The sequence below is a fragment of the Carassius carassius genome, chromosome 22 (assembly GCF_963082965.1).
Source record: "Carassius carassius chromosome 22, fCarCar2.1, whole genome shotgun sequence".
Taxonomy (NCBI): domain Eukaryota; kingdom Metazoa; phylum Chordata; class Actinopteri; order Cypriniformes; family Cyprinidae; genus Carassius; species Carassius carassius.
This window is the reverse complement of record NC_081776.1, coordinates 9,261,440-9,286,999: the sequence shown is the minus strand read 5'-3', so window position 1 is coordinate 9,286,999 and position 25,560 is coordinate 9,261,440. Positions and strand designations below refer to the sequence as shown.

At 36.4% G+C, this 25,560-nt stretch overlaps 2 protein-coding genes across 2 annotated transcripts; both read right to left on the bottom strand.

Annotated features, from left to right (window-relative positions):
* Nucleotides 1-7,335: 7,335 nt before the first annotated feature.
* Nucleotides 7,336-17,627, bottom strand: LOC132098885 (NUAK family SNF1-like kinase 1). Its single transcript, XM_059505153.1, has 7 exons — nucleotides 17,108-17,627; nucleotides 13,299-13,419; nucleotides 11,712-11,863; nucleotides 10,361-10,426; nucleotides 10,170-10,289; nucleotides 8,682-8,814; nucleotides 7,336-8,612 (listed from the first exon to the last, which is right to left on the bottom strand). The coding sequence occupies exons 1-7, from the start codon at nucleotides 17,339-17,341 to the stop codon at nucleotides 7,591-7,593; spliced, it is 1,848 nt and encodes a 615-aa protein (XP_059361136.1). The 5' UTR covers nucleotides 17,342-17,627; the 3' UTR covers nucleotides 7,336-7,590.
* Nucleotides 17,628-21,616: 3,989 nt separating this feature from the next.
* On the bottom strand, nucleotides 21,617-25,466 carry LOC132098568 (prolactin-like). The gene is made up of 6 exons (XM_059504637.1): nucleotides 25,401-25,466; nucleotides 25,039-25,135; nucleotides 24,720-24,919; nucleotides 23,727-23,834; nucleotides 23,171-23,350; nucleotides 21,617-22,181 (listed from the first exon to the last, which is right to left on the bottom strand). The coding sequence occupies exons 1-6, from the start codon at nucleotides 25,464-25,466 to the stop codon at nucleotides 21,990-21,992; spliced, it is 843 nt and encodes a 280-aa protein (XP_059360620.1). The 3' UTR covers nucleotides 21,617-21,989.
* Nucleotides 25,467-25,560: the final 94 nt, after the last annotated feature.

Below are 25,560 nucleotides of genomic sequence, written 5' to 3'. Positions count from 1 at the left end.
ATATCTGAATGGTATTAGCACTGTGGTAAAATAGCTGTACTCTTAGTTTTTAGTCGTTTTGATACTAATCACATCTTACATCTTACAGGAGAACTGCACAGGTGACATCAGAGCTTCATGTACTGTACGTGTGTCTGAAAAAAAAAACCTAAATGTAGAAATTTTACACAAATTGAAAACACAACCATGACCATTTTGTTTCAATTATATAAAGTGGAAACGTATCTAAATTCTTAAAGATGCAATACAATGAGATGTGACAATAATGTAGCATACTGCTGTGTGAAACTGTTTAAGTTAGTTACTGTACATAATGTACTGTAGAACACTGAGAATGGCAATTCCGGGGTCCAGAATCAAATCTCTTTTTCTGTTTACCTGCTTTGGATGTGTAGCAAAAAAAAAAAAAAAAAAGAAAGGTCTTAAAGTCTTGTTAATGATTTTTCTGTTTGTGTATTTTCATTCTAGTTTTAGATAATTTAGGGCTGAAAAAGCACATGTAAAAGTTGTTTTAAATAAATAAATCTGCCAGTGATCTAAGAAAAAGTACAAAGTATTATATAGTTATATACAATTCCAAATTTTGAGGTCGGTAAGTTTTTTTTTTTTTTTTAATTAATGGTTTTGAAAAACTCTCTCATGCCAAGGCTGCATTTCTTTGATTAAATGTTAAAAGTACAGTATAACAATGCATTATTTCTGCATAAAAGCATCATATATTTGTTTTCTTCATGTTTTTGTCTTACAGTACATATATATATATATATATATATATATATATATTATGATAATGTTTTTCAGAAAATAAGTCTTAATATCTTAAGTCATTTTGCTTCTAAAATAAATATATCAAGATCTAAGAACGTTTAGATATTTGTGCTAGACAAATATACTAAGTAAATCATTTTTTTTAGACACACCACTTTCTGTGATTCAGCCAGAAGCAAACTGCCTTGGATTTGAATCTGTAGAGGCAGATGAAGAAGTCAGATCTTTAAGAATCATGCTCTTCATCCCCTGATGAATCTCGCTGAGTTCAGGCACTAGGCTATTAGACTGACCTACTGATTGGTCACAGAGGAATGTCTGGAATGTGTGTTCTCCCTGATCACCACGGGGCAATATATTGTCTTGGGAATCTTAAGTCAACTCTCATACATCCTAAACTATCTTTAAACATCTTGGAATTTCACCCCCCTCTATATGTCCTTGCACCTGATTGGAATTCTGAGGCTTTTACTCATGGTAGGGTTCAATATCCATATGTGGACTCAGTAATATACGATTGTTTGCATCTTTGATGTCAAGTACCAAGTATGTCAGCCTACTATTGTCTTTGGCTGATACGGTGCTGAAATATCCATAAGGCATGGCATGGATCGGAGCACACCAATGAAATGTTAGCAAATCCAAGACTGCTTAAGAAAACAAAAAGGTAAAAGTATGAAAGAGTTTGGGCAAGGACATTGAGGGAGATATTCTTTTCATGGTTGCTTGTCTTGGCAGTATTAGTCTTCTTCTGTGTTATGAGTGAATGAGAGAGAGAGATGTGCTGGTGACCAGGAACGTGAGGACAAACAATTTCCTTTCTATTACATTCTTCCTTACATCGCTCAGTCTCGGTATGCAACTTCATTAGGCGTGTAGTCATGAATGAATGTCCATTCTTGCATAGCAATGTTCTTTTCTTAATCAATTCTATGGTTAAACAGGAGGAGATTGTTATCCTCTAATGCTGTTGAGTTAAAATAACTGGTCTGAAAATCAAATCAGAGTTCCTCGTGCAGAGTAGTCTAGACTAGTTCAAAGAGTCCAAGATAAGAACAGTGACAGATTTAAGATTTAACTTGATGGGTCACTTTTTAAGGGGTTAAATTAATATAGATATTACATTAAAATATAGACATTGCCATTTATATCTCAAATATATATTTTAAAATATATATAGAATCATTCATCCCCCCCAAAAAATACTTCAAAATGTCTAAGGCCAAGATATAGATACATTTTTTTCATTAGAACAGATCTGGAGAATTTTAGCATTACATCACTTGCTCACCAATGGATCCTTTGCACTGAATGGGTGCCGTCAGAATGAAAACAGTTGATAAAAGCATGACAATAATCCACATAACCACAGTCCATCAATGACTTAACATCTTGTAAATTGAAAAGCTGTATGTATGAAATAAATATAATCAAGCTATTTTGCTTCACCTCAAAATCCACCAAAATATTTGTTAAGAATAGCTCTTGATCTGTGCATATTTCTCTCCTAATTCAGATGAGATGACTTTTTCTGTGGAGAAAGCAATATTATGAATAGAGGACTCTTGTATTTCCTGGAAGCAGTGATACAAACATGTAAACAATGGGTTTTAAACTCTCATTCTTACGGCACCCATTCACTGCAGAGGATCCCATGCAGAGCAAGTGATGTACAGTAATGCTAAATTTCTCCAAATCTGTTCTTATGAAGAAAAAAAACTACATCTTAAATGGCCTGAAGGTGAGTAAATTTTCATCAAATAAATTTTTTTTTTGTCAACTAGTACTTATTAACCTTGGATCTGGATTATTCCCATACACAGCGCCGGCTCAGTTCTCTCCAGGCTGTGTTTGTCTGTCTAGATCAGACCTAACTATTTTAGGTCTACTAGGTCTTCTTCAGTCCTTGTGATGATTTACACACCAAGCTGTCATCTGTTTAATATGAGATGTCTTCATCAGATGGAATGTACTGTATGTAGAGTATTTAATCTAATAGAGCCAAATCCAGGGCTTTGATTCAGTCTTAAGCAATCTCTAAAAAACACACTTGCTTAAATCCTATTCATATTAAAATTCAATCCCTCAAGAAATTAATGGGACAAAAAATATATACATATTTGTTGCACATTAAATCTTGCTAGGCTTATGTACAGACACTCTGAGAAGATTCAGCAAAACAGCCTAATCAATGTACCTTGTTAATTTGAAGGAATTTTCTGTATAGAATTTTCACTGGTGTTTTAATCATGTTTTAAATTATACCTTGGATTGCGTTTGTGTTTTAGGGTTGAAGGAAACATTAGTAAATGTAACAGGAAAAAGTACTGGTCATTTTCTGCCAAGATGTTATCAGCTTTTCGATGTATTTGTTCTTGCAATCTATGCTATTCAATATGAGACATTATTCTCATTAATCAGTTGATTAATGTCTAGGAATTTAAGCACAAAATTAGGGATGCACCAATATTAAAATTCTGGTCAGTATCTATAATTATTTTCCTGTTATGGTTCATAACTCATAAATTACATTTAATGCAATTCATACTGTTTTGTTTGAATAAATTAAAAATAAGATGCTAAAGAATAATAGAAAGATAGTTGTTAAACCATGCATATTGAATATTTCATACACATATAGGTCGACATTGGAAATTTAATTTTGCATGCTCAATTTCTCTATTTTATTTTTTAAAATCTTTTAAATCGCCTAACAATAATTAACTAATATGTTGTCCATGCCTACCAGAAAATATATACAATTGTATATGTACAATATATACACACACACACACACACACACACACAGTCTCTTGTGTGCGTGTGTGTATTATATGCATGTGTGCTTAAGTATATACTTTAAATCACACACCACTCTGTTTCTGGGTTCTAGGTACATTAGGTGTCTGAAGATCTACGATCTACACCTATAGGAACATTATCAGCAGTAAAAACAATAGAGATCAGGACTTTAGATACGAGGAGCAAACCATACAGATGATAAAACACATCTCTGACTGAATGTGTGGGCATGCTGACATCATCCATCAACCTCTTTTACATAATTAAGCTTAGCTGAACTTTCACCAGCTTTTCTTTCCTTTCCTTTCACCAGAATGTGAACATTCTTCCAGGAGGAGTAAAGAATGAGAGGAACTTGAGGAAAAATATTTGGCTGGCTTTTATTATTGGTGTGAAAGCAGACAGAGGGAGAGGGGATTATGGGAAAGGAGGGAGAATGAAAGCACTTTGTTCTTCTCACCTAAGAGGACACGGTTCATGAGGTTTCAGACATGGGTGCCGGTGAAAGTCAGGCGACAGGGAAGATCTGAGAACAGTTTCCAATGGTTCAGGTTTGTGTTAATAGAAAGTTGATCCTAATTCAGCAATAATGGACATCTATCCTTGATCTTGTTTCAGTGGTTCGAGCCAGCTCCTCGAAAACAAAAGGGGGTTGTTTTCAATCAAGACCAGATGGGTTGAACACTCTCTGGAATGAGAGAAAAAGCTTTTTTTTCCTTTAGGAAAGAGAAAGCTATCCTGTTACATCCTATTTGGATTTAGACATTCTGTTTGGTCGGACCACACACACAAACCTAAACATCAACACAATTTCACAAAAAAATAAATAAATAAATAAAAAGTGAATTTTTGGTTTTCTTGTACTTTGTTTAGTATAATTCAGTGCTGTCAGGAGCCTTGGTATCCATGCAGTCAGGATTCAAAATGAGGCTTACATCAGCTGTCCGATTGGAAGCACTCTCACCTTTTTGTCTATTCGTCCTCCTTTTCCCCCATCGCTCTTTTTCTTTTCTTTCTGTGGCTTTGTAGTGGTTGCTGCGCAAAGGCCAGACATTCCTAAGAAACAAGTAGCCTAGACTTCAAGATTAACTCATGCATTGATGCAATCTGTGGGCAGACACTGAGCTAAAATTAGTTGAGATTTATGAGATGCGTGTTTGTATGTAGAGGAGGTGCCGACACGGAAGATTTTTCACAGATTCTTCCACAGACCCACAAACATAAACACGCACACACCTACTTAGTCATAGATGGGAAGTATTAGAGTGTAAATAATGAGTTTCACACCTTGCATCAGGGCGAGTGTCCACTAAAACAATCAAACTACACACCACCTCTGCTCTGATGGATGATGATTATTTCCTGCCATATGAAGAGACGGCATTGTGTTCCTTCAGCCTAGCCTAGCCCTTGCTTTTAAATAGAGTCGTGTGTTTTCTTTTTTCACCCTACACCCCTCTGAAAAAAACATATGTTGAGCCTGTTTGGGTTGTTTAGAAAATGAGTCCTTTTTCTGTTTGATAACTGTTTTTTTTTTTTTTTTTTTTTTTACAGTACTTTTTAAAATATAAATATACTGGATACACATGCACGCACGCACGCACGCACACACACACACACACATATATATATATATATATATATATATATATATATATATATATATATATATATATATATATAAACATACTGGAAATGTTGTAATGTGTATTGTAATGCATGGTAAAAGTTGGCATTAGCTATTCATGCTACAATTATTTTTACTTTGATGTATATGAGGGATTTAGCTGTTTTGGAAAAAGTCACATGAGAAGTCAATGCATTACTTGAAATATGTGCTTGCATTGCACTGTGATAATGCGGGGCTGAGGACAAACAACAAAAAAGAAAAGAAAATGTATGTGGTCTGACACGACAAGGTCAGCACACCACAGTACAGCTTGCCATTGAGGCCAGCAATCCTGGTTTTATATATATATATATATAGGCACACTCTTATTAATTTAATTCATTCATTTTTAATTATCTATAGCACTGATCCTATCCTGGAACAGTTGGTTTGTTGAGTGAGAGGCTTTAAACTTTTATGAGTACTTTGTGTTCTATGTTTAATGGAATGAGTGGAGACACACACATCTTATTTAGATCAAGACATTTATTAGAAGAACGGACTGTGTTTTGCACTGAGCACAAACAGCTCAGGGTTTAATACAACACCTAACTGTGCTCATAACAAACCATCCAGACAAACTTCTTTTCCATGGATGCCGTTTAAAAACTCTTACACAATACTGCAAATTATTTAAACTGAGAATAACATTAACATTATCAGGACGATATTATGTTGATGAAGGCACAAATCAAGACAATCATAAGTCAAAAAAGAGAGGCAAATAGCCATGACAATGTACAGAATATAATACAAGACACATTAAATAACACAATTTAAATATGTAGTATATCCAGTCAAGTTTTCTAAATGACCTATAGCAGATAACCTAAAGGATAAACACAATCTTTTTCCAGTTAATTTCTTATATTTAAATCGTTACACTACTTCATATATAACTGCACTGATGCTTATGTTGACAAAAATGCATTGTACTGAACTGTATATCTTGATGCAGATTTTAAATATTAAGCACATGCTTAAAGTTTAAAGCTAGACTATTATAGTTCACGCTTAACCCACAGTAAAAATGCCACATGCAACCAATGTTTTGAAATGAAGCCTGTGTGAGCAATTTAGGAAATTAAACTAGAGGAACAACCAAAAACAAACAGTATGTAACAGAAAAAATGGCGTAGAATATTTATTTGATCTTGACATGCCATTGTATACTGAACAATAAAACAATTGCACGGGCACAATACATACCGCATCCTGAACATTTTACAGTTTGAGACGTGACCTTTTGATTCCCATTTTTTAAAGTAAAACCTTTTCATTTTCAGAATACGTGTCTTTTAACACTCCACCTTGTGAAAAGATTGTTTGGCATCTCTTTCCTGTCTTAAAAGGCATGTGCTGTTGAAACAAGGGTCATTTCTGGACCAGAATTTCACCACAGGTCAAAGCTTGTCTTTCCACACTTTCATGCTTCAGGGAGCTCATATAATTACCCGTGTGCACTAGCATTGTGTGCGTGTCTGTGTGAGAGAGAATGAGAATGTAGGGTGTCATAACACTGATGCAACCTTTGCCCTTTGACCTTTCCTGTGCTTTGTGTTGCATTAGTTGCTCTCTAGCTGATCTCAGAGATATGTCAATATTTGCACTGCTCTGTCTCCGCACAGGTTAGAATGAGCTCAGAGTATTTTTGGTACCTTTTATGACATCTTGTTACTTCCCTTACAAAAAAGTATCATGGTTAAGTGAACGTAATATCATGGTACTTTGATATATACCATAGTACATACTGAAATGAATTATACTTCAAGGCAGAGTTATTATAACTTAGAATTTCTTGTTTTATTTTATTTTTTACATTTGTTTAGTTTTATATTTTTTAGGTACTTGTAATTATTATTTATTAAATTTTAGGGGTACCAAAGATAAGTTTATTTTTAATAATAATAATAAATTAGCCCCATACCAACAATACCATGGTAGTACCATGATACATGTTCAAAAACCATGGTGGTACTGTAGTATAGTACCTTTTGCTACTTTTCTGTGTTGTCAAAATGGTTTACAAAAGACAAAATGCTCTTTTTTTATATAATAAACCTACGACTTTTCAAACTCTCAATAAACTTAATAATTTAAATAACACAATCCCAGATGTCATTGTGCTGCATCTCGGAGAACAGGCGCTTTAAAGTGCTTTGGTTGTTCTCCCTGAACTGTCGAGTCTAAAACGAGGATATCATGAGAAATGCTCATCAACACGAGTTGGTGAATGGAGATTTGAAATGTCCCGCTTCTCGACCTGTAAACATTTACCCAGCAGCACTGTGATGAGAAGGACAAGCTGGGAGTCATTCACTCTTCCAGTCTGTCTGCCTTTTTGTCCAAGTCTAGCCTAGCTGGCTGCTGATGTCCAGGGCTTTCTGGTATACCTGGGTAACATCATCCAGATCACCCAGTAATGAGAAGCTGCTATTGTCTCCAGGGGAACCGGGAGGGCTGCGGACGCCCTTTCCGCTGGTCTGAAAGCCCCTGAACCCAGCCATCTGCAGCAAGTCTTCGGCCGAGAGCGAGCCCCGGATGTTGGGTTTCGGAGAAGCAGGAGGCCAGTCCAAACCAATACTGGAGAGACCCGTCTCCTCGTACAAGATGCTAGATGGTCTGCTTTGGCTGCGCGAGATGGTTGAGTCTGCCGGGACCTCCCCATGGACTCCCACAGCACTGTGTGTGGAATATTTCCCGTTACGCTTCAGTATACCTTTTCTCCCAACAGTCCGTTTGGGCGGTGAGCTGTTCGGAGGCTGCACAGTGGCACCCCCTAACAGTTCGGAGGACTCGCTGCGCTCCGGCGAGGAGTAATATCCAGACTCACGCTGCTGATTATTTTTCAGAATGCCTTTCTTAGGTAACATGGACACTATTTTGGCTGGCGAGCCACCCAGTGTCTCCTCTCGCTCTGGACTGGAGCTGGACTCGATGTCTTGGTAGCAAATGGACCGCCTGAGCTCTACTTCACACAGACTCTGGGACCGCTGGTCTCCACTGGTCGCCCGAGTCTTCAGGATGCTCTTTGGTCTCTTGAGGCCTGGCTTCTCCTCTGCAACAACCCACATCGCACCATCGTTCTCCTTCATGGACTTTCTCAGACGCCGGGCTGGAGTCAAGGCTGTTGTGACATTGTTAATGTTACCAGGCTCTGGGCATTGAACTTTGCCTGAACTTTTGACCTCGGTGCGGTTCTGCCAGTCAATGAAGCGGGCCAGCATGGGCGAGCTGTTTTCCCTTTGTGTTTGGCAGTCACATACGCTGGTTTTCCAGCCCCAGTTCACCCACCAGTGATTCGCAATGTCCTCAACTGTAGCCCTGCGATCTGGATTAACCATCAACATCCAGCGGATCAAACCACGAGCATCTGAATAGAATGGAGACATTGTGGGTTAAGAAGAATTTGAAATACCAATCAAGAAGACACACACAGTACCTGATGACTGTGGTGGTTCCCTGTATTCTCCATTGCTGATCTGGCGAATGAGTCTTTGGTGGTCTCCTCCATCGAAGGGCATTGTTCCGTAGACTAGAGTGTAGAGTAATACGCCCAACGCCCAACTGTCAACCTGTCAAAACAACCCCACACTGATAAATTTGTCCACTGAAAATGTTTTTTGGAATTCTTTTGTTTGTTTGTCATAGTTTTTGTCTATGAATGTTAGCATGAATTACTAACATTGTTTTTATTTTTATTTTTATTATTAATTATATACATGTCAATAAATAAAATACATGAATACAATTAAATACTGTATTATACACTGACTTATTATATTAATACAAATACAATATTATCAACATGATGCTCTTTAATAATAATAATAATAATAATAATAATTTAATTAACGGCTTCACAGACTGTTTAATCTCTGTACTAGTTGAGCATTTGACGGTAAACCCTTGTCATCATTTAGCAATAGATTAAAAGGTTGTGTTATTTTATTTTCCTATCTGGTCCATAAAGACAAATCCGCCTATATTTATAAACATCTAATCAAGCTGTCATTGTACACCTAATGTATGAGAACAATAGGTAATCTCACATATATCTGCACAGAAACTGTCATCATAATTCCTGCTCATTATTTAATCATTTCTCGTGCCCGACATCGTCTGACCCTTCTGCACCTCTGCTGATTAGCCAAGGGTGCAGGCCTGGAATGAGGAGGTATCTAGGGGAAACAATGGCTGATTACAGCACAGGAAGCGTCCACACCCCAAACTCCAGACCTGTCTAACCCTGAGTAGAATGTGAGGAACTCTGTTATTTTTGGCCCTGATCCACTGATCTCTGACCAGCGATGAAGAACGCTGCCTTTCCCATGGTCTCCAGTTATGTAAGGAAGTCTAAGGGACCAGGGGGATCATTTTAGAATCTTGCATGTGTCATCATACATTAGAACCCGGAAAAAGTATGGGAATTTTGATACATTTCTGTGTTCCAGACAGACTAAGTGTTTGGCTATTAAATATGAGAAAAAATGAAGGGGCTATAAGAATGCTTGATATTCTGAAAATAGCTTTGAGATTAGTCCTCCTCCTTTTTGGCAAAGTGTTTGTTTCTCACTGGATTATGGAGGATGTTGGGTACACTGACTGACTTGGCCTGTGAAGTGATTCCTGTGTGGGGAGTTTGGATGTGGAATGAAGGTTGGTCTTGACTCCTTCAGATATGAGTTGGAAACACTATCTCTTTCTTATTACTTATTTCTTATTACTTATTTATTCTTATTTCTTATTTCTTATTATTATAAGTCTTTCTCTTACATACTCTTTGTTATCTGTTTTTTGTTCTATCTTATCTTTTGAGACAGGAAATAAGTGATTGTGTTTCCAAGCCCACATTTTTAGGTTAAAAATGAAATCCTCTTAAATGGCAATGTAGGGTTGCATAACTGGGGAATATTAGTTCATAATGCACCTCCGGGCCTCTATATGGTCGTCCGTTCACAATCTCAGGGGAAGCGTAAAGCGGGCTGCCGCAGAACGTTTGAAGAAGCTTGTCCTTGTGGTAAAGGTTAGACAAACCAAAATCTGCAATCTGGAATATAAAGCAGAGTCAGAAAAGGCTGATATTGAGAAACAAATGACTAGAGGAAAATCATAACAAACCTTAATGTTACCGTTGTCATCCAGGAGAATGTTTTCCAGCTTGAGATCTCGGTGTACTACTCCGTTCTGTAAGACATCATCAAAAACATTGTTTTTAGATCAAATTCTTTCTCATAGGCATCATACTGTATAAATAAATAGTCCTACAAAACGTTGTAATGAACAATAAATACATTATGCTATTGCTATTCTTTGAAGACAGCAATATGTTATGTAACGGAAAAGTGACATTTCTCTTCATCCGGTATAAGAACCCGACCGTCAAATGGCCTGATCTGTGTATCTCCTCCCTTCTTCTGGGACGACCTCCTTGGAATCCCCCAGCTGAGTCGATGACATCATCATCCCAGCTGTATAGAAACAAAGGCCAAGCCAATGTTGAATTTCCCCAGGACGTTTCATTTTCCAGCTGACACGGCCCTGGGTACCGGCTGACCCTTTGTACTGATCTAGGAACGACATCTTCTGCATTAATCCTACACTTAATCTTTATAAAACTAGAAAAATATGCTCTAAATGTGAAATAAAAGAGAAAACTATGAAGAAATATGTGCTGGATCAATGTGAAAGGCCAATTTGAAGTATATCACGCTTGGAAAGTGGGAAAAATTGGAGATGAGGAGGGGTTTGGCATCAGGACAGAAGAACACAGCTGCTCTCTGGCTCCACAACCTTTCGCATCGAGACATTCTTGGAAGTTTAGTTTATCCCTCTCATATCATGTCAAGTCCTCCTTCATCCAGTAAATCATTTTATTTACTCTATAGAGAACTCATGTGCGACTGCACATGAACATTCCACAGATGTCAGTTGTTTAGTTCCAGAGGCTGTGTATAATGTAACTGTAGTCATGGTTAAAGGCTAAGTAACTTAGCTACATAAGGTTAAATGCAAGAAATGCATTAGATGATATATTTACAATATTCCTGTTGAAAACCAGCTAGTTTGCTGGCCTTAGCTGGTTAAAGCTAGTCCCAAAACCTGCCCAAACTTGTTTGGCTAGGGCTAGGGTGGCTAAGTTGATCTGAAAAGTTCAAAAATTATTTTCCCCCTCCATAATACAGAAAACATTTGTATTCATTTTTTCACCTAGTTTGACCTTTATGAATTTTTTTTTAATGAAACACAAAATTATTTAGAAGAATGTTTCAACTGTTTTTGTTTATATAATGAAAGTCAATGGGGTCCAAAATACCACCTTTCATTGTATGGACAACAAAACCCACATATTTCAGAATATCTTTTTTTGTGTTTCCAAGTAGAAAAGGTCAAACCGGTTTGGAAAGACATGCCGGTCAGCAAATTAGTTTTAATTTGCCTCACCACATAGCTTCACCGGTTCAACCCTCACCTTGTGGCAGTAATGAACAGCAGAGACGATCTGTCTGAAGAAGTGCCTGGTCTCCCTTTCACTGAGCTTTCGGCGCTCGCTGATGTAATCGTACAGCTCACCCTTACTGGCATATTCCATCACGATCACAATCTTATCCTTATTCTCGAACACTGTGAATAGAAGCAAATACAGCAGCGGTCGATTAGATTACTCAACATCATTGCATTATAGACATTTGCATGTTAAAGAGATATTTCCATTATGTCCAGCTTTCTAGATTAAGCTCTCTGTCACTGACCGTTAACAGTTTGCCTCGAGCTTTTGTTGGGCCGCTGCCAGTACGTTGGAGTCAAAATCTCCAGCGAGTCTGGCTTTAGTCAGTGTCAAAGTGATTAGGAGCTGTCTTTGCAAGCGAGACCACAACTGTTAACTGGTGTTAAGTGCAGAGAGGAAGTGAGATTTGGTGTACATGATCTTGGATGGTGGCGTAAACATTCCCGTTCTAAGAAAAGGTATGTGTTTTGCACAACACAGTATTCTTAGTAGCAGCTCTCAGATTAATAGCCATCATTTAAACCAATCAGAGAAGTGTTTATCTTGCAAATCTTGATGGAAAAAATAGGACCTCAGCAAATCTTTGTTTTTATTTTGCAGGGGAGTGAAGCTCTTGCTCCATTCAGATCCTCCTCCACCTTCTGCTGATACAGCAGGAGCATCTCCATAGTTACTCTTCAGTGTTTACTGCCCGGAGGCTGGTTGTCACGGTGATGGCCAGTGGACCAAATAGACAATGAAGAATCCCTCTGATCAGGTGGGTTTCCTTTGGCTCTCATGGTGTCACTTTCAACAACATGTTTATTTGGACACCTGCTGAATGTCTAGGACAAACCAAGCTTGTTGAAATAACCTTCGAAAACCAGTTAAGTTCATGTTCAAGACATTGAACCCAATCCCAAACCAGCTCTAGAAACTAGCACTGAGTAATTACCTCTCTTTTAGCTAGTCCGTATTAGACACAGGAGACTGAACGCTCTATGTTTTGGCACCGCCTCTCAGACCGATCCAGGGTCAGTAATAATGGCCCTTGGCTGAGAGTGTGGCATGAGTCCACAGCCGTGGAGTCTCTATCTGTCAGCGTGGAGATAAAGCAGCTTTGTCAAGTCTTTGTTTTGAGTATCACGTTCAAGGCATGCTGCGCTCGGGGCCTAATTTGATGGGTTTTTGATTTATGTTCTGAGAGGCAAAGCTACATGTGTGGGACATTTTAAACATGCTGATTGCTGGACTGTAATGACTTTAATGCATTCGCTTCATCTCCATTAGAGAGTTTATACCCTTAACAACATTGTTGCCTGATCAACACCCTTGGGCTAGCAGGGCGCAGTCAGAATGCATAAATAAAACATGAGGGCAACTGATCGAAAGATGATTGGATGTTGAGAAAAACCACGCTGGGCAGCAAAGGGTATGGAGTTTACACATGTTGAGAATCAAAGTGAAGGGGTTTGTAGACTTTTGATGTGTGCTCGGTTTCTGAATACATGAAGTGGAGTTGTGGTGTCTCAGTGAGAGTGTTTTAAGATTAGCAGTGAGAAAAAAACCTACCTTCGTATATAGAGATGATGTGTGGATGACGGAGAGAAGACATGATCTCAATCTCTCTGCGAATGTGCACCATGTCTTGTTCATCTTTAATCTTTTCCTTTCGGATGGATTTAATTGCCACCTGAGAACCAACAAACATGTAAAATAAACTCTGAATCCTACTTGAAGGACATCAGCATTCAGGCAAACTAATATTGATGATTCTTTTGACTGGAGTAACTAGAAAATATTCCTGGTTTAGTTGCTCAATTTTTCAAAACGGACTAGGGTTATAATAGCTAACTAAAACTATTACATGATTAAAATAAAATATAACAAAACTTAAACTTATTTTGTGTCAGCCAGTTGCTAAGGCAACATTTCTTATTTCATTTAGTTCAGCTTGTACTAAAATAAACTAATATCTATATAGATCTATTTAAAAATTTATAAAAACAAAAAATTATAAGCAAATAATAAAAACTGAATTCAACTGAATTCAAAATATTAACAAAAACTATAATTGTGTTGCTTTTATAATACAATATACATTATTTTGGACTAAATTTTGTACATAATGTTGATTACATTATGGACTAAACAACATAGTATCTTCAGAATAATGCGATAAAATACAATAAATGTAATTAAAATGAATAATATAATATTGTACGCTGATAATATGCTTTAATTAGTATGAACTACGTACTGTATATAGTCATTTAAAAGACAGCATAAATCATATAAATTATTTTATTACTTATAGAAAGCATTGAATTTATTACAGCACTTTTTTCTTTGAAAGTTCTGGAGAGAGATGTTTTTCTGGTAAGCTGAGGGAGTCTAGATCAGGAGTTAGTGGCTTAACCTTGTGCGAAAATGGGTTTCTGTGGAGGTGAATGGCTTTTTCGGGAGAAGGCGCACCACAGAAGTTATTTTTAAATGTCCCATTTACCAGCTCCCAAACAGGCTCTATCATAAGAGATTTGTCAGTGCTCAAAGGCCTACTTTCAAAGAACCTCTTTTTTTCATTTTTACATATTTATTTATTTTTAGATAATGCAATGTTATCTCGAGCATAAACTGTTTTTGCTGGTAAATTAATTGTATTTTCTCTATATCTCAAAGTCTTATCCTTTATATCCATGCTTGAGGATGCTGAGAATATTTCTGCCTGGCCAAGTCTGAGTGGTCATGAGGAGGGATTACATTTGCAGGAAGTTTGCAGCCTGTTCCTTCACTGACTCATAAAACACCCAGAAGGGGAAGTGGTGCTGACAGAGCTGACTTCCTGTCCACCTTAGTGCAGTTCACAACCCCGATATACTGCCAACCCAAGCCTTTTAGGGGCAAAATTGTGTTCATGCAATGTATTGTTTTATTGTCTGATGACATATACAATGCATGCATTGCATGTTACAGCCTTATAAACGACTTATGTAATACTCACAGTACAGAGCTTGTGATAAATGTGTTTAACTTGCCACTTGGATATGATCTGTCTGATTAGAATCTGGTGTTTGTAACTAGGATGGTGGATGGGCTTAAAAGGCTGTAAGATAGAGATGTGAGTGTTCAGAGACACTTTAGTACCACAATGCGATATAATGTCTTATCCTCACAAACTTTACCCTAATTACAGTGAAAGCATAAACTCATTAAAACTGCATTGCAGCAGACGGGCACTCAGGTGATTTTTTTTTTTGATCTAGCAGAAGGAAGCGCACATGGTTGAGTGGTATTGTTACTCAGCATGTGGCTACAGATCATTAAGCCAACCTGTGTTTGATGCCTCTGCCAGCTGGCTGTAGACTTTGCTCTTCTCTAACCACTGGCTAAAACTGAAGCCTTCTTACTGTCTAGACCTAGACCAGCCCATTGTCTGAGCCTCAAACAACAGCTGTGTTGTTTTACCTGTCCGCCAAATAGAGGGGGGAAAGGGAGCACTTTTACTCACCGGAGCACTCGTGCGGAACAAAGTTTTGGAAAAATGTGCTGTAAAAAGTTGAACAATAAAGGAGCAAAAAAAGAAAAACTGTTGTCAAATTTGTTGTTACTTTCCAACTTCCTCTGCCTTTTCCAACTTTCTATGTCTCCAGACGAATACTAGTGTTCTTTCAATAAAAAAACGCATATTTTTAGATTCCTTGGCATAACCACAAAAATTTATTTTTTAACTCAACCCTCGTTTTTTTTTTTTAAATGAGCCAATTCATAAACACTAAAACACTGTTTCGACAGTTTAGCCATAAGATATATATATAAAAAAATATGCATGTGAAAATTATTTTAGTGTGGAAAAAAGGCTTCCATTATCCCATTTTACTGTGTTGTCAAGCATGAAGCACATGCAAAGAGTCAAAATTATTGTTCTGGTTCAATTCATCCCACAATGTTAAAAATTCTTTCCTTTGCTAGCGTGAGTCATGCATTCCTAGATTCAGCCATCGGTTCATTCAGACAATTGATTTGATCAAAATTGATCAGTTTGTGCAGGCTACTTTATCAGCTGCCCCCGTCCACAATGTCTACCTTTTGACATCAATGTCTTTGATCACAATGTCTTTTTTTATCATCGAACCTCCATTAAAATAACAAAGTTCACAAAGCAAACGACTAAAGCTCACTCACAAATGTGTTTTTAAATGTATATGCTGGAACTTTCTTTCCTGCTGCCAAAGTCATCACCATACAAACACTTGAGTTTATCTGCACCCTTCAGATTTAGAGTTGGTCATTGACACTGAAAACACAACCAGTTGTGTTGGTCTCCACAGAATCACACTGTCTAATGTTTCTGTCTAGTCGGTCGGTGCTAATTCTGAGGATATGCTCTTAAAGTGGTTCCATTATTAGGTTACCAAGTCCCGGACGTAACTCTGAGAGCATCCTGCGCTCAAGCAGCTGTTGACATAAGGCCACATTTTTCGCCCACAGCTCTGACCCACTAGGTCTATATCTGCCCCACTCAAGATGCAGACCTGTATAATGGGAATAATGTGCTGACCTAGTTCCAAAACAGAAGTGGTTTTTCCTAGTGGTTTTTCTCACTTGCTCTACAGATGTCTTGCATTTCTCAGCAATGGTGGTGTATCCAGAGTAATACGTAAAGGAGCTTAGGTTACTTTCAACATAAACATACCTCTCCTGCTTTGAAACCTTTGACCTGCTCAACTCCTATATGACCTAAATGAGCTAACCCCTGTCACTGAGGAACGGAAGACAGCACTTGCCCTGTGAAATTGCGCATGTAATGATGGTCATTAAGGGCTCATTTACTTTTACCAATGTTTCAAAGGAATGTTTAATTAAGTCGGCTGATAGCAAGTGAAACACTCTGTTCTAATATCTCTGTTCAATCTCTAAGGACAATGAGACGAAGTAGAAACATTCTCATCTTCTGTTTCTCCAAGATCACTCTTAAAAATAAAGGTTCTCTGTTGACATTGATGGTCCTACAAAGAAACTTTAAATTCCATGGAACCTTTCCATTCCACAAAAGGTTCTGTGAAAAGGTTCTTTAGATTATTAACATGTTCTTCTGTGGCATCACTATGAAAACCCCCATTTGGAACCTTTATTTCTAAGAGTGATGGAAAAAAAGACTTCAATTTGACAAGATGCAAAACTCATTTAATTCTTCTAAAAACAAATTAACTGGTTCATGGAATAAAATTTGCATTTTATAGCTCTGTATTTTCATGCCAGTTTATCTCAAATAATTTTACAGTAGAAGAAACACCTGAAAATAAGTTGGAACCAAGAACTTAATAAGATCTCTTGAGGTTTGAAAGAGCTATCTTTGAGTCATTGCATGTTGGTCAGCTCACCACTCGTCCAGTGTGCCTCTCTATGGCTTTCTTCACTTTTCCATATGTTCCTCTCCCGAGCGTCTCGAACAGCTCGTAGCGGTGCTTCAGGTTGTGTTTGTGGTGATGTTTCTTCACGCTGGACCCATTCCGTACACCTATAGAGGCTGGCATCTCTCCTCCGGGATAGTCCACCGGGAGAGGCTCACTTTCACTCCCTCCGTTACTCCCTAACTGGGATGATTCCGTTTCCATGGTTTCCTCGGCGATGTGTCCGTATGCTCGATAAACCTTGAGATCGGCGCTCAGCCGTTATAGAAAGTCACAAATATCCCGCACTCGGTGTTTAGTCGTTATTTAAGCTAATGAATGGGGTCTGGGATTTGAATGGGTCGTCTTAGAAGAGCGACCCGTCACTCATTCATCGGTGAAGTGCTCGTCTCAAATCTGCGCCAGAAGACTCCATGCTTTACCCGTCCATCCCACTACCGGCGTGTTCCTCCTCCCCTCCTTTTCCCTTTTCTCCAGAGTAAAGACTACAGGAAATAAAGAATGCAGCCTGGATGAAGCCAGAGGCGGAGTTAGAATAGAAGTGCAGGTCTCTCTCTCTCTCTCTCTCTCTCTCTCTCTCTCTCTCTCCCTCCTAATGGAATAATGGAATAATGGCGTCACGGAGAACACTTAACTGTATTTTATTAGGTTTTGTCAGTGCTTTCCCTTCACCACCCTCTCTAAATTATTCTTCAATTTAATGTGCTTTATTGGGATATCTAGTAGGCTAACTGTACATTTCTAGGACTAAAGCATTTCCAGTTGCATGTAAAAGCCTATGTGTTTTGCAGCAATTAATAGTTCAACAAAATATTTACAATATAACAATAATAATAATAAATGTCTGAACTGAGTAATGAGCAACAGTATAAAAAATGCTTGATATGATTTACATGAAGTGGCCTATAGGCTAAAAAAAGAAAGAAAAAAAGGAAAATAATGTGAAGTGAAAAGAAACGAAAGTAAACAAACAAGAGGGGGGATTTTATTAGCATTATTAGCATACAAAATGTAATGTAAGCTCCAATTAAATAAATAATAATATCACGTGGATTTAAAAAAAATAAAAATAGCCTACATAAATACAAATAAATAAACAATACATTTATGAACTTAAAGAACATGTACTATAAGTATAAGTACTATAATTTGTTTGGATCTTTTGTGTAGCTACTTCCTATGCTGATGTTTAATGCATTGCAGTGCAGTAATGGCATTTCTAATGAAGAATCTCTGGTTTGTATTTCCTTGAAATCCACTAGTCATAGCATCATATCCTTAATGTCGGGTTGTTCTTCTGTAGTCCACCGCTTGTGTTTGTTTGTGTTGTGATCCTAAACTTTGGTAGCTCTCAGGACAGTAGCAAACATTACACACAGTGAGCAAAATATGGCTCAGCAGCGCCCTCTAGCAACAGCACGATATTTCTTCGTCTGCCATATACTGGGATCATTTGGAAGTACGGCCACCGTATGGAGGCACTAAAGTAGTTTGTGTCCAGAATGCGTTTCTGAAGTGTGTGTATTGTGCACAGGATAGTATGCAACCGTTCAGCTTGATCTCAAGACTCCTGTGAGACAGTGCTGTCTATGTATGTGTATTCTGCCTTATTTAAAAACAATAAGTGGAACTGATGACATTTATACGCTCAACGTTTCAACCAGTAGAATTTGTTGTTATATGGCCTTACTATATTTGTCACATGACCTCATCACAAGATATTATGTCCTTCATCCATTATATACTACAAATGGAAGGTTAAGTTCTCAAGGATTGTTTTGCATGTTAACAAATAAGTCATCCTGATATTATAAGCATGCAATAGCATTTGCATACTGTACTATATTCGTTAGCAATAATTAGAGTATAATAGCCATAGATTTTCATGGAATTTGATTTGTCACTAGAGGGGGCTGTGGAGCAAAGACAAAACGTGTATTTCAACAATTCAGCTCAGGGTAATAAACAATAAGTGCATTAAAGATAAACATCATACCTGAAAAAGCTCTAGTTTGATAGTTTAGGGCCTATACAGTAAATGTTTACACGGTCTTTAGTCTGTCACAGAAGTGGATCATTGTCCTCTGGTACATTACTATAACATTCTTGATGTTCCTGTATATTTCCATTTCTGTCATCCTAGATTAGTGGTTTGTCTCAAGGGTTTGTGTCATACGCACTAGCCACATATTCAGGCAGTCTGGAGATGCAACATTTTGTTAGACTTGACATGAAAGCCGTAGTATTGAGTTACATATTAGTGTAAATTACAATAGCAAATATATACAGTATATCCATATATTATCTCTGACAGAGCTGTGAATGGGAATGCAATCTATGGTAGTGACTTTCAGATTTCCTACACTACCAGTCAAAAGATTTGCATATACTGTACTTGAATGAATGTTTCAAATTCTGAAAAATGGTCAAGAGTGTTTGAAATATTAGTTTAGTAGAAAAATCTATCAATAAATAATATATTATTATTATATTATACCTTTAGTTTTAATCAAAATACAGTAAAAAAAAAACAATATTTTGAATTTTTTTTTTACAATCACTGTTTTTAATATTTTATTTTGTACGTTTATATATAAAACAATTATATATATGTATTATATAACTATAAATGTAATATATACATAATATATTTCATATTTCAATGTATTTAAAAACTAATATTTCTGATAAATGGAAAATTCATAACAGAATCTATTTGAAATAGAAATACAAAGAAGTTTCTCTGTCTTACTGTCACTTTTGATCAGTTGAATGCATTGATGCTAAATAAAAAAAAACTTAATATAAATGTATGTATTTATTTTAAATACATTTATTAAATACATATTTTAAATAAATATATATTTTTATAAATATATACACACATTACATCCCAGTGGAATTCGTCAAGCAATGTATATAACCTCAACTATTTTTAAAATTTGGGTGCAATTTCATATTTTAATTGAAATTTTTATGAGAGTAACAAAGGCAATCATTATATTTATGCTTGATATCAAATTTATCAGTACAAAGTCATGTCATACTGTATAACAGCATCATTATTCTAGTGTTACTGTATGGCAGTGGCCTCACCCTTAAAAGGAAACTTTGTTTTGCCCTCTGACAGAGTCACTAAGTTCCAGAGACTGGCGAGACCTGAACAGTCTGTCATGTAGATGAATGGATGAGCATTATGCGATACACACACAGGCTTTCCTCAGTGTCCAAACATACTCACACACCCTGCAGGCACACAGCAATGTCCAGATATGCTGATCTACATTTTTCTATTCTTACATTTAAAATGATTTCTTACATCATTTATATACGTCAGCAATCTTGTGTCTTGATTTTATGTTCCACATGAAATGGCTTGTCAGATGCAGTTTTCTTTCGTATTTCCTGTTGAAATGTGGGCGGGGCATATCAAAAATATTTTTTTTATAGATGGCCAACAGTCTCGAGTCACGTCACAGCCACAGCCACAGCCACAGCCACAAACCATCATGTGCTACTCGCTTTTTTAGTCGGTTGCAGATAATATTAGAAAGCATTTAATATGACAAAATGTCCAAGGTTTATGAATACCTTTTATCCAAGAAGAGAACATCTATAAATTTGGCAAAAGTTTTATGCATGTACGATCATAAAACTAAAATACATGGACTAAAAGCTACAAAAGTCCAATTTTGGGTTCTTGCGGTCCTTACTATGTTTTACAAATAATGCAGTTTTTCGAAACAGAACTAGACAGTTGTTTCAAAGCTTTTTCCTCCTGTGACACATGGTCTAATAAAATGGTAGAGTTCAGGCAGAAGCACGGGCCCCAGTAGTGTAACTCTAGTGTAATTCAAGGCCTTTCTGTCCTACTGTATGTACTGTCATTACATGCAGAGAGAAATACACATAGAGACACACACAACTCCCATCCAGATTTAATTAAATAATTATTAATCCCAAATGCACGTGCAGTTTTGCTTAGCCCAAATTAGTGATGAGGGAAATGTTTGTTCAGCACATTACGTGTTTTTTTATTTATTTATTATTTTTTTTTAATTATTTTCTTTTGGCAAAGTAGATAAAATAAGAGATAATGAAATCAGATTAAAACTAAAATATTACTTATCCAATAAATACTAATAAAATGCAACATAATACATTGATAATTATAAAATGATTTAACATTCGACACACACACACACACACACACACACACACACACACACACACACATATATATATATATATATATATATATATATATATATATACCAAGTATATATATTACAGAATTATTTTCAAGCTCCAGTGTTGTGTAGTGGGAAGTGTGGTTGCAATACCATTTTAATGTTTCTTTCAAATTATTTAATAAATACAGTAAACATTGTGTCTGTGCTGAAGAATCTACAGTTTTAATGTCATTTTGTTTTGGCAGCTCAGTTCATTCAACGAAAATTTGCTTTCCCACTGATCAAATTTGAAAACATAAAATAACAATATGATTAAGAGGAGTTTGACTTATTTGGAATTATAAATATTAAGAACTTGGTACATAGAAAAATATTTTAAAGAATGAATTGACTTTACAGGAAATTTCCTGTAAAGAGGCTAAACAATTTCTCCCTCTCCTACTATGTATGTTTTTGATAATTATAGCAATAAATTGGTTTGGAGTACTAGAGTATGAAGCGATGCAAAAAGTCAGGTTTATTGACTGGGATCTGGTGAAGTCTTAACGGTTGGTGCAGAGTCAAACATGCTTGATTAGTGGGGACCAGCATGTGTCCATTGTGCTGTCCATTAGTGCAGGTGAAAGGCCATTGTTTTTTTGTTGTTGTTGTTTTTTAATCTAACAGTCATGCTCCGGTACGATTCTGCACTTAAGAATCTTTAGATAGTTCTGGACTTTGTTAGAATCACGGCGAAAGCAGTACAGGAGCTCATAGTTGCCCATGGCCTCTCCGCTGTCAGATATAGGAAGCATGGTTTCTGCTGCAGACAGACCTGTCACAGAGTTGCCAAGCATTCCCAGTACTCTCATCTGACAGAGGACGAGACAGAAAAAACAATGAATGAATCACAGCGTTCTTCACAAACAGGGTACAGAGAGTTCACTAAATGTTTATTGTCAACCACAGCAGGTCTAAATATTTTTATTTTTATTTATTTTTTTTCCAACCTTTTTCCAATGTTTGATTAATTGGGATAGTTAATTAATTTGTCATAAAAATATCACTTAGTAGGAACCTGAGTTTGAGACCAAATGTTGGTTTTGTCATTGGTTAAACTGTACATTTCCCACTAAGTAAAGAAAATATTTATTATATTAACTTTTTTTTTTTGACTGCAAATGGAGAAAATTCATATAGAAATTACATATATATATGCATTACATTTTAATTTAAAATTTACTATAATGAAATATCTTGAGAAATGTACTTTTCTCTCCCCTTAGATTCTGGTAATAGTCATAATTTGCAAGTCATATAGCATGGATTATATAATATGATCACACTTATTTTTATATATGACAAATATGAGGAAAATGCATATTTATATTACCAAATTCAGATATAATACTGAACTTTAAACCTAATACTTATCTAACAGATAATCAATTAAAAGTTCATTTGAAATTGTTTTAACTATATACAAAGAAATATTATACTACTAAAATTATTTATATATATATATATATATATATATATATATATATATATTTATTTCTTGAATATTGTCAAAATGATCACTTTCAATGTATCATTTAACTGTTAGATGCATTAAAAAAATTAAGTTAAAATGTGCTTAATTCCAGCTACTCTTCACTAATATTTATAATTTTATATTCCGTGATAGTTGATCCAACATACTTAATACTCACAACAAAAAAACATCTCTTATGCTTAGTATGAATAGTATGAAAACCAAATATCTTGTGGAAAGTGCCTGGAGTAACTTATGACACAACATACTCATAAATACAATCGGTGTCTCACACCTTTTCTTATTTCCTGCTTTGATATGATTCACCTTCTCAGCTACTTTCTCCACTCCTTTCCTCAGCTCATGGGCCATGTCACCCATCTCCAGGGCTTTGTTACTGCTGAAGCTGTTGAAGTCCTGCTGGTGAGCCATGCTCTGGTGCAGCTGGAACAGTGGGTCCCTCCAAGCCATCAGCAGTTTAAGAATCACCTCTGTTAACTCTTCACGCTGACACACAAGAATTAAAAACCACAGTTATGACAAGAACATTATTTGAAGTCCCATTTCTACATGTTATACAGATTTGTCTGAAATTATATATAACATACTAATGAGGCTTGAGAGTTTGAGGAGATGGTTGCTGTGTTACTTAATTTAGCAGGTGTGACTTTAAGTGCATTAATTGATGGGACAGTTCTCTTGGGACGGGTTGCAGTTAAGTGCTTTGCTCAAGGGTACAGAGGTAATAAGACAGCAGTGGGATCAGAGAACACAGTCCATTATTGACAAGCAATGGCAGCAGAATCATGTGATGAATGCACCTTTGAGGTGAATTTTTGTGAATGTTTTTTAGGAAGATGGCTGATTAGAATGTTATACTCACAGCTAGTTTCTGTGCATTCTCTTTGCCGTTTGGAGTCAGTATGCTGGAGGTGTGACACTTGCGGTAGATCTTTCCAATATAATTTTTGCTGGGAAGGAAATACTGTTCCTTTAGACAAAAAGAAAAAGAGAGAAGATGGGGGGGGGGGGGGGGGCATTCAGTGTGCAGATAGTTATTTAGTTTATTAATTTTAAAATTTTATATAAATATATTTATATTTAAATGTTAGAATACAATAATAATTTATCAATTCAGTCAACTTTTACAATGTATATAATTGATCAAATTGATTTATGTACTTTTAAAATATCTAAAATATCTATTATTATTTAAGTTCAAACTGTATTAGCAAAAGCTGTTAATTTCGAGTTTTCATTATGTATTTTAAATATCTAAAAAGGTTAATATTATTTTAATTCACACTAGATGTTACGAAAATTGTACATTCTTTTGTTATGCATTTTATTATGCACTATATCTAAAAAATTGTCAGATGCACTTAAAATATATTTTTAAATGTCTATTTTTATTTAAACTAATATTTTATATTAACAAAAAGTTAATTTTGCTGTTATGATTTTATGAATGTTTTGATGCATCTTTAAACATCTAAAGTGTCTATTATTTTAATTAAAACTTGATATTAACAAAAAGAGTTTTTGAATTGAATTTTGTTGCTATGTATTCTATCATGATAAATATCTAACATTTCAGTCAACTTATGCAATTTATGCTTTTTTTGTGTATGTAGTATGTAGTTTTTATTTTATTTTATTTTTTTAGATAATTACTTTAAGTAATAGTTATACAAATTTGCAATTCATATACTGTGCATTTTGATATACAGGTACATGATCATTTTTCCTAAAATGCATTCTTGCATGACAAAATTTGGATATAACACTGTAGCATCTGGACAACATTTTACAGCCTCCTCACTTTACAAAGACTGTTGCATTAGAACAATTAGTAGAAGAGACAGATGTGACTCACAAACTCTGAGTGCAGATCGTTGGAGAGGCTGTGCATTCTGGTAGAGTGCTGAATGACCCTGTCGAAGAGATCTGCCAGGGACGGGATGTGACATCCTGATGGCCCGTGTGTGCAGATGGGCGCGGAGCTGACCCGGCTGTGAGGATCCAGGCACAGAAGTGCCACAAGCAGCACAGCCACTGCCCAAAGAGACAAACCAAAAGAGAGAGAGAAATAGAGACAGAGAGTAGGGGAGCAGAGGGTTAGAGAAATTCAGAGTTCCTCCGAGAAAAATAGGAGAGTACATCCACAGATTGAAAAAGAGTTTCTGATTTCTAACTGTAGACAGACTCATGGGCTTCAAAAGCTAGCTGGTCTTCTTGAATCAGAGCCTCTGTCAGTTCATAGAAATACCTTGCTTCAGGCTCCTGGACATTCTGAGAGGAGAGGAGAGGAGTGGAGAGGTTGTGGAAAAGCAAAGGACGGACTGCTATTTAAAGTGCCCAGAGTTTAGATGATGAGGGATGAATCTGCCCATTAAAAAGAAGGGAAGAACGAAGGGGCGGGCATGAAAGTGTGCGTGCAGATGATGGCGTGATTGTCATAGTCCATCGTGTCCGTTCCTTCAATCAGATGGTGACTAATGTAGATTCCCCCCACCAAAGTCCCTGAAGGCTGCACACTTCAATTTTGTGTTCTTACCTCTTTAACCCTCTCTTTCATCTGTCCTGTCATCTGACCCATGAGAGTAACCCGGGTGACTGGCATGCTTGCCTTCTGACATCCAAAACATCAAAACTTGAAATAGTTATTGTAAGGAATAAATAGTAAGAGACAGAGATGGACTGGGTTGTCTTTAGAG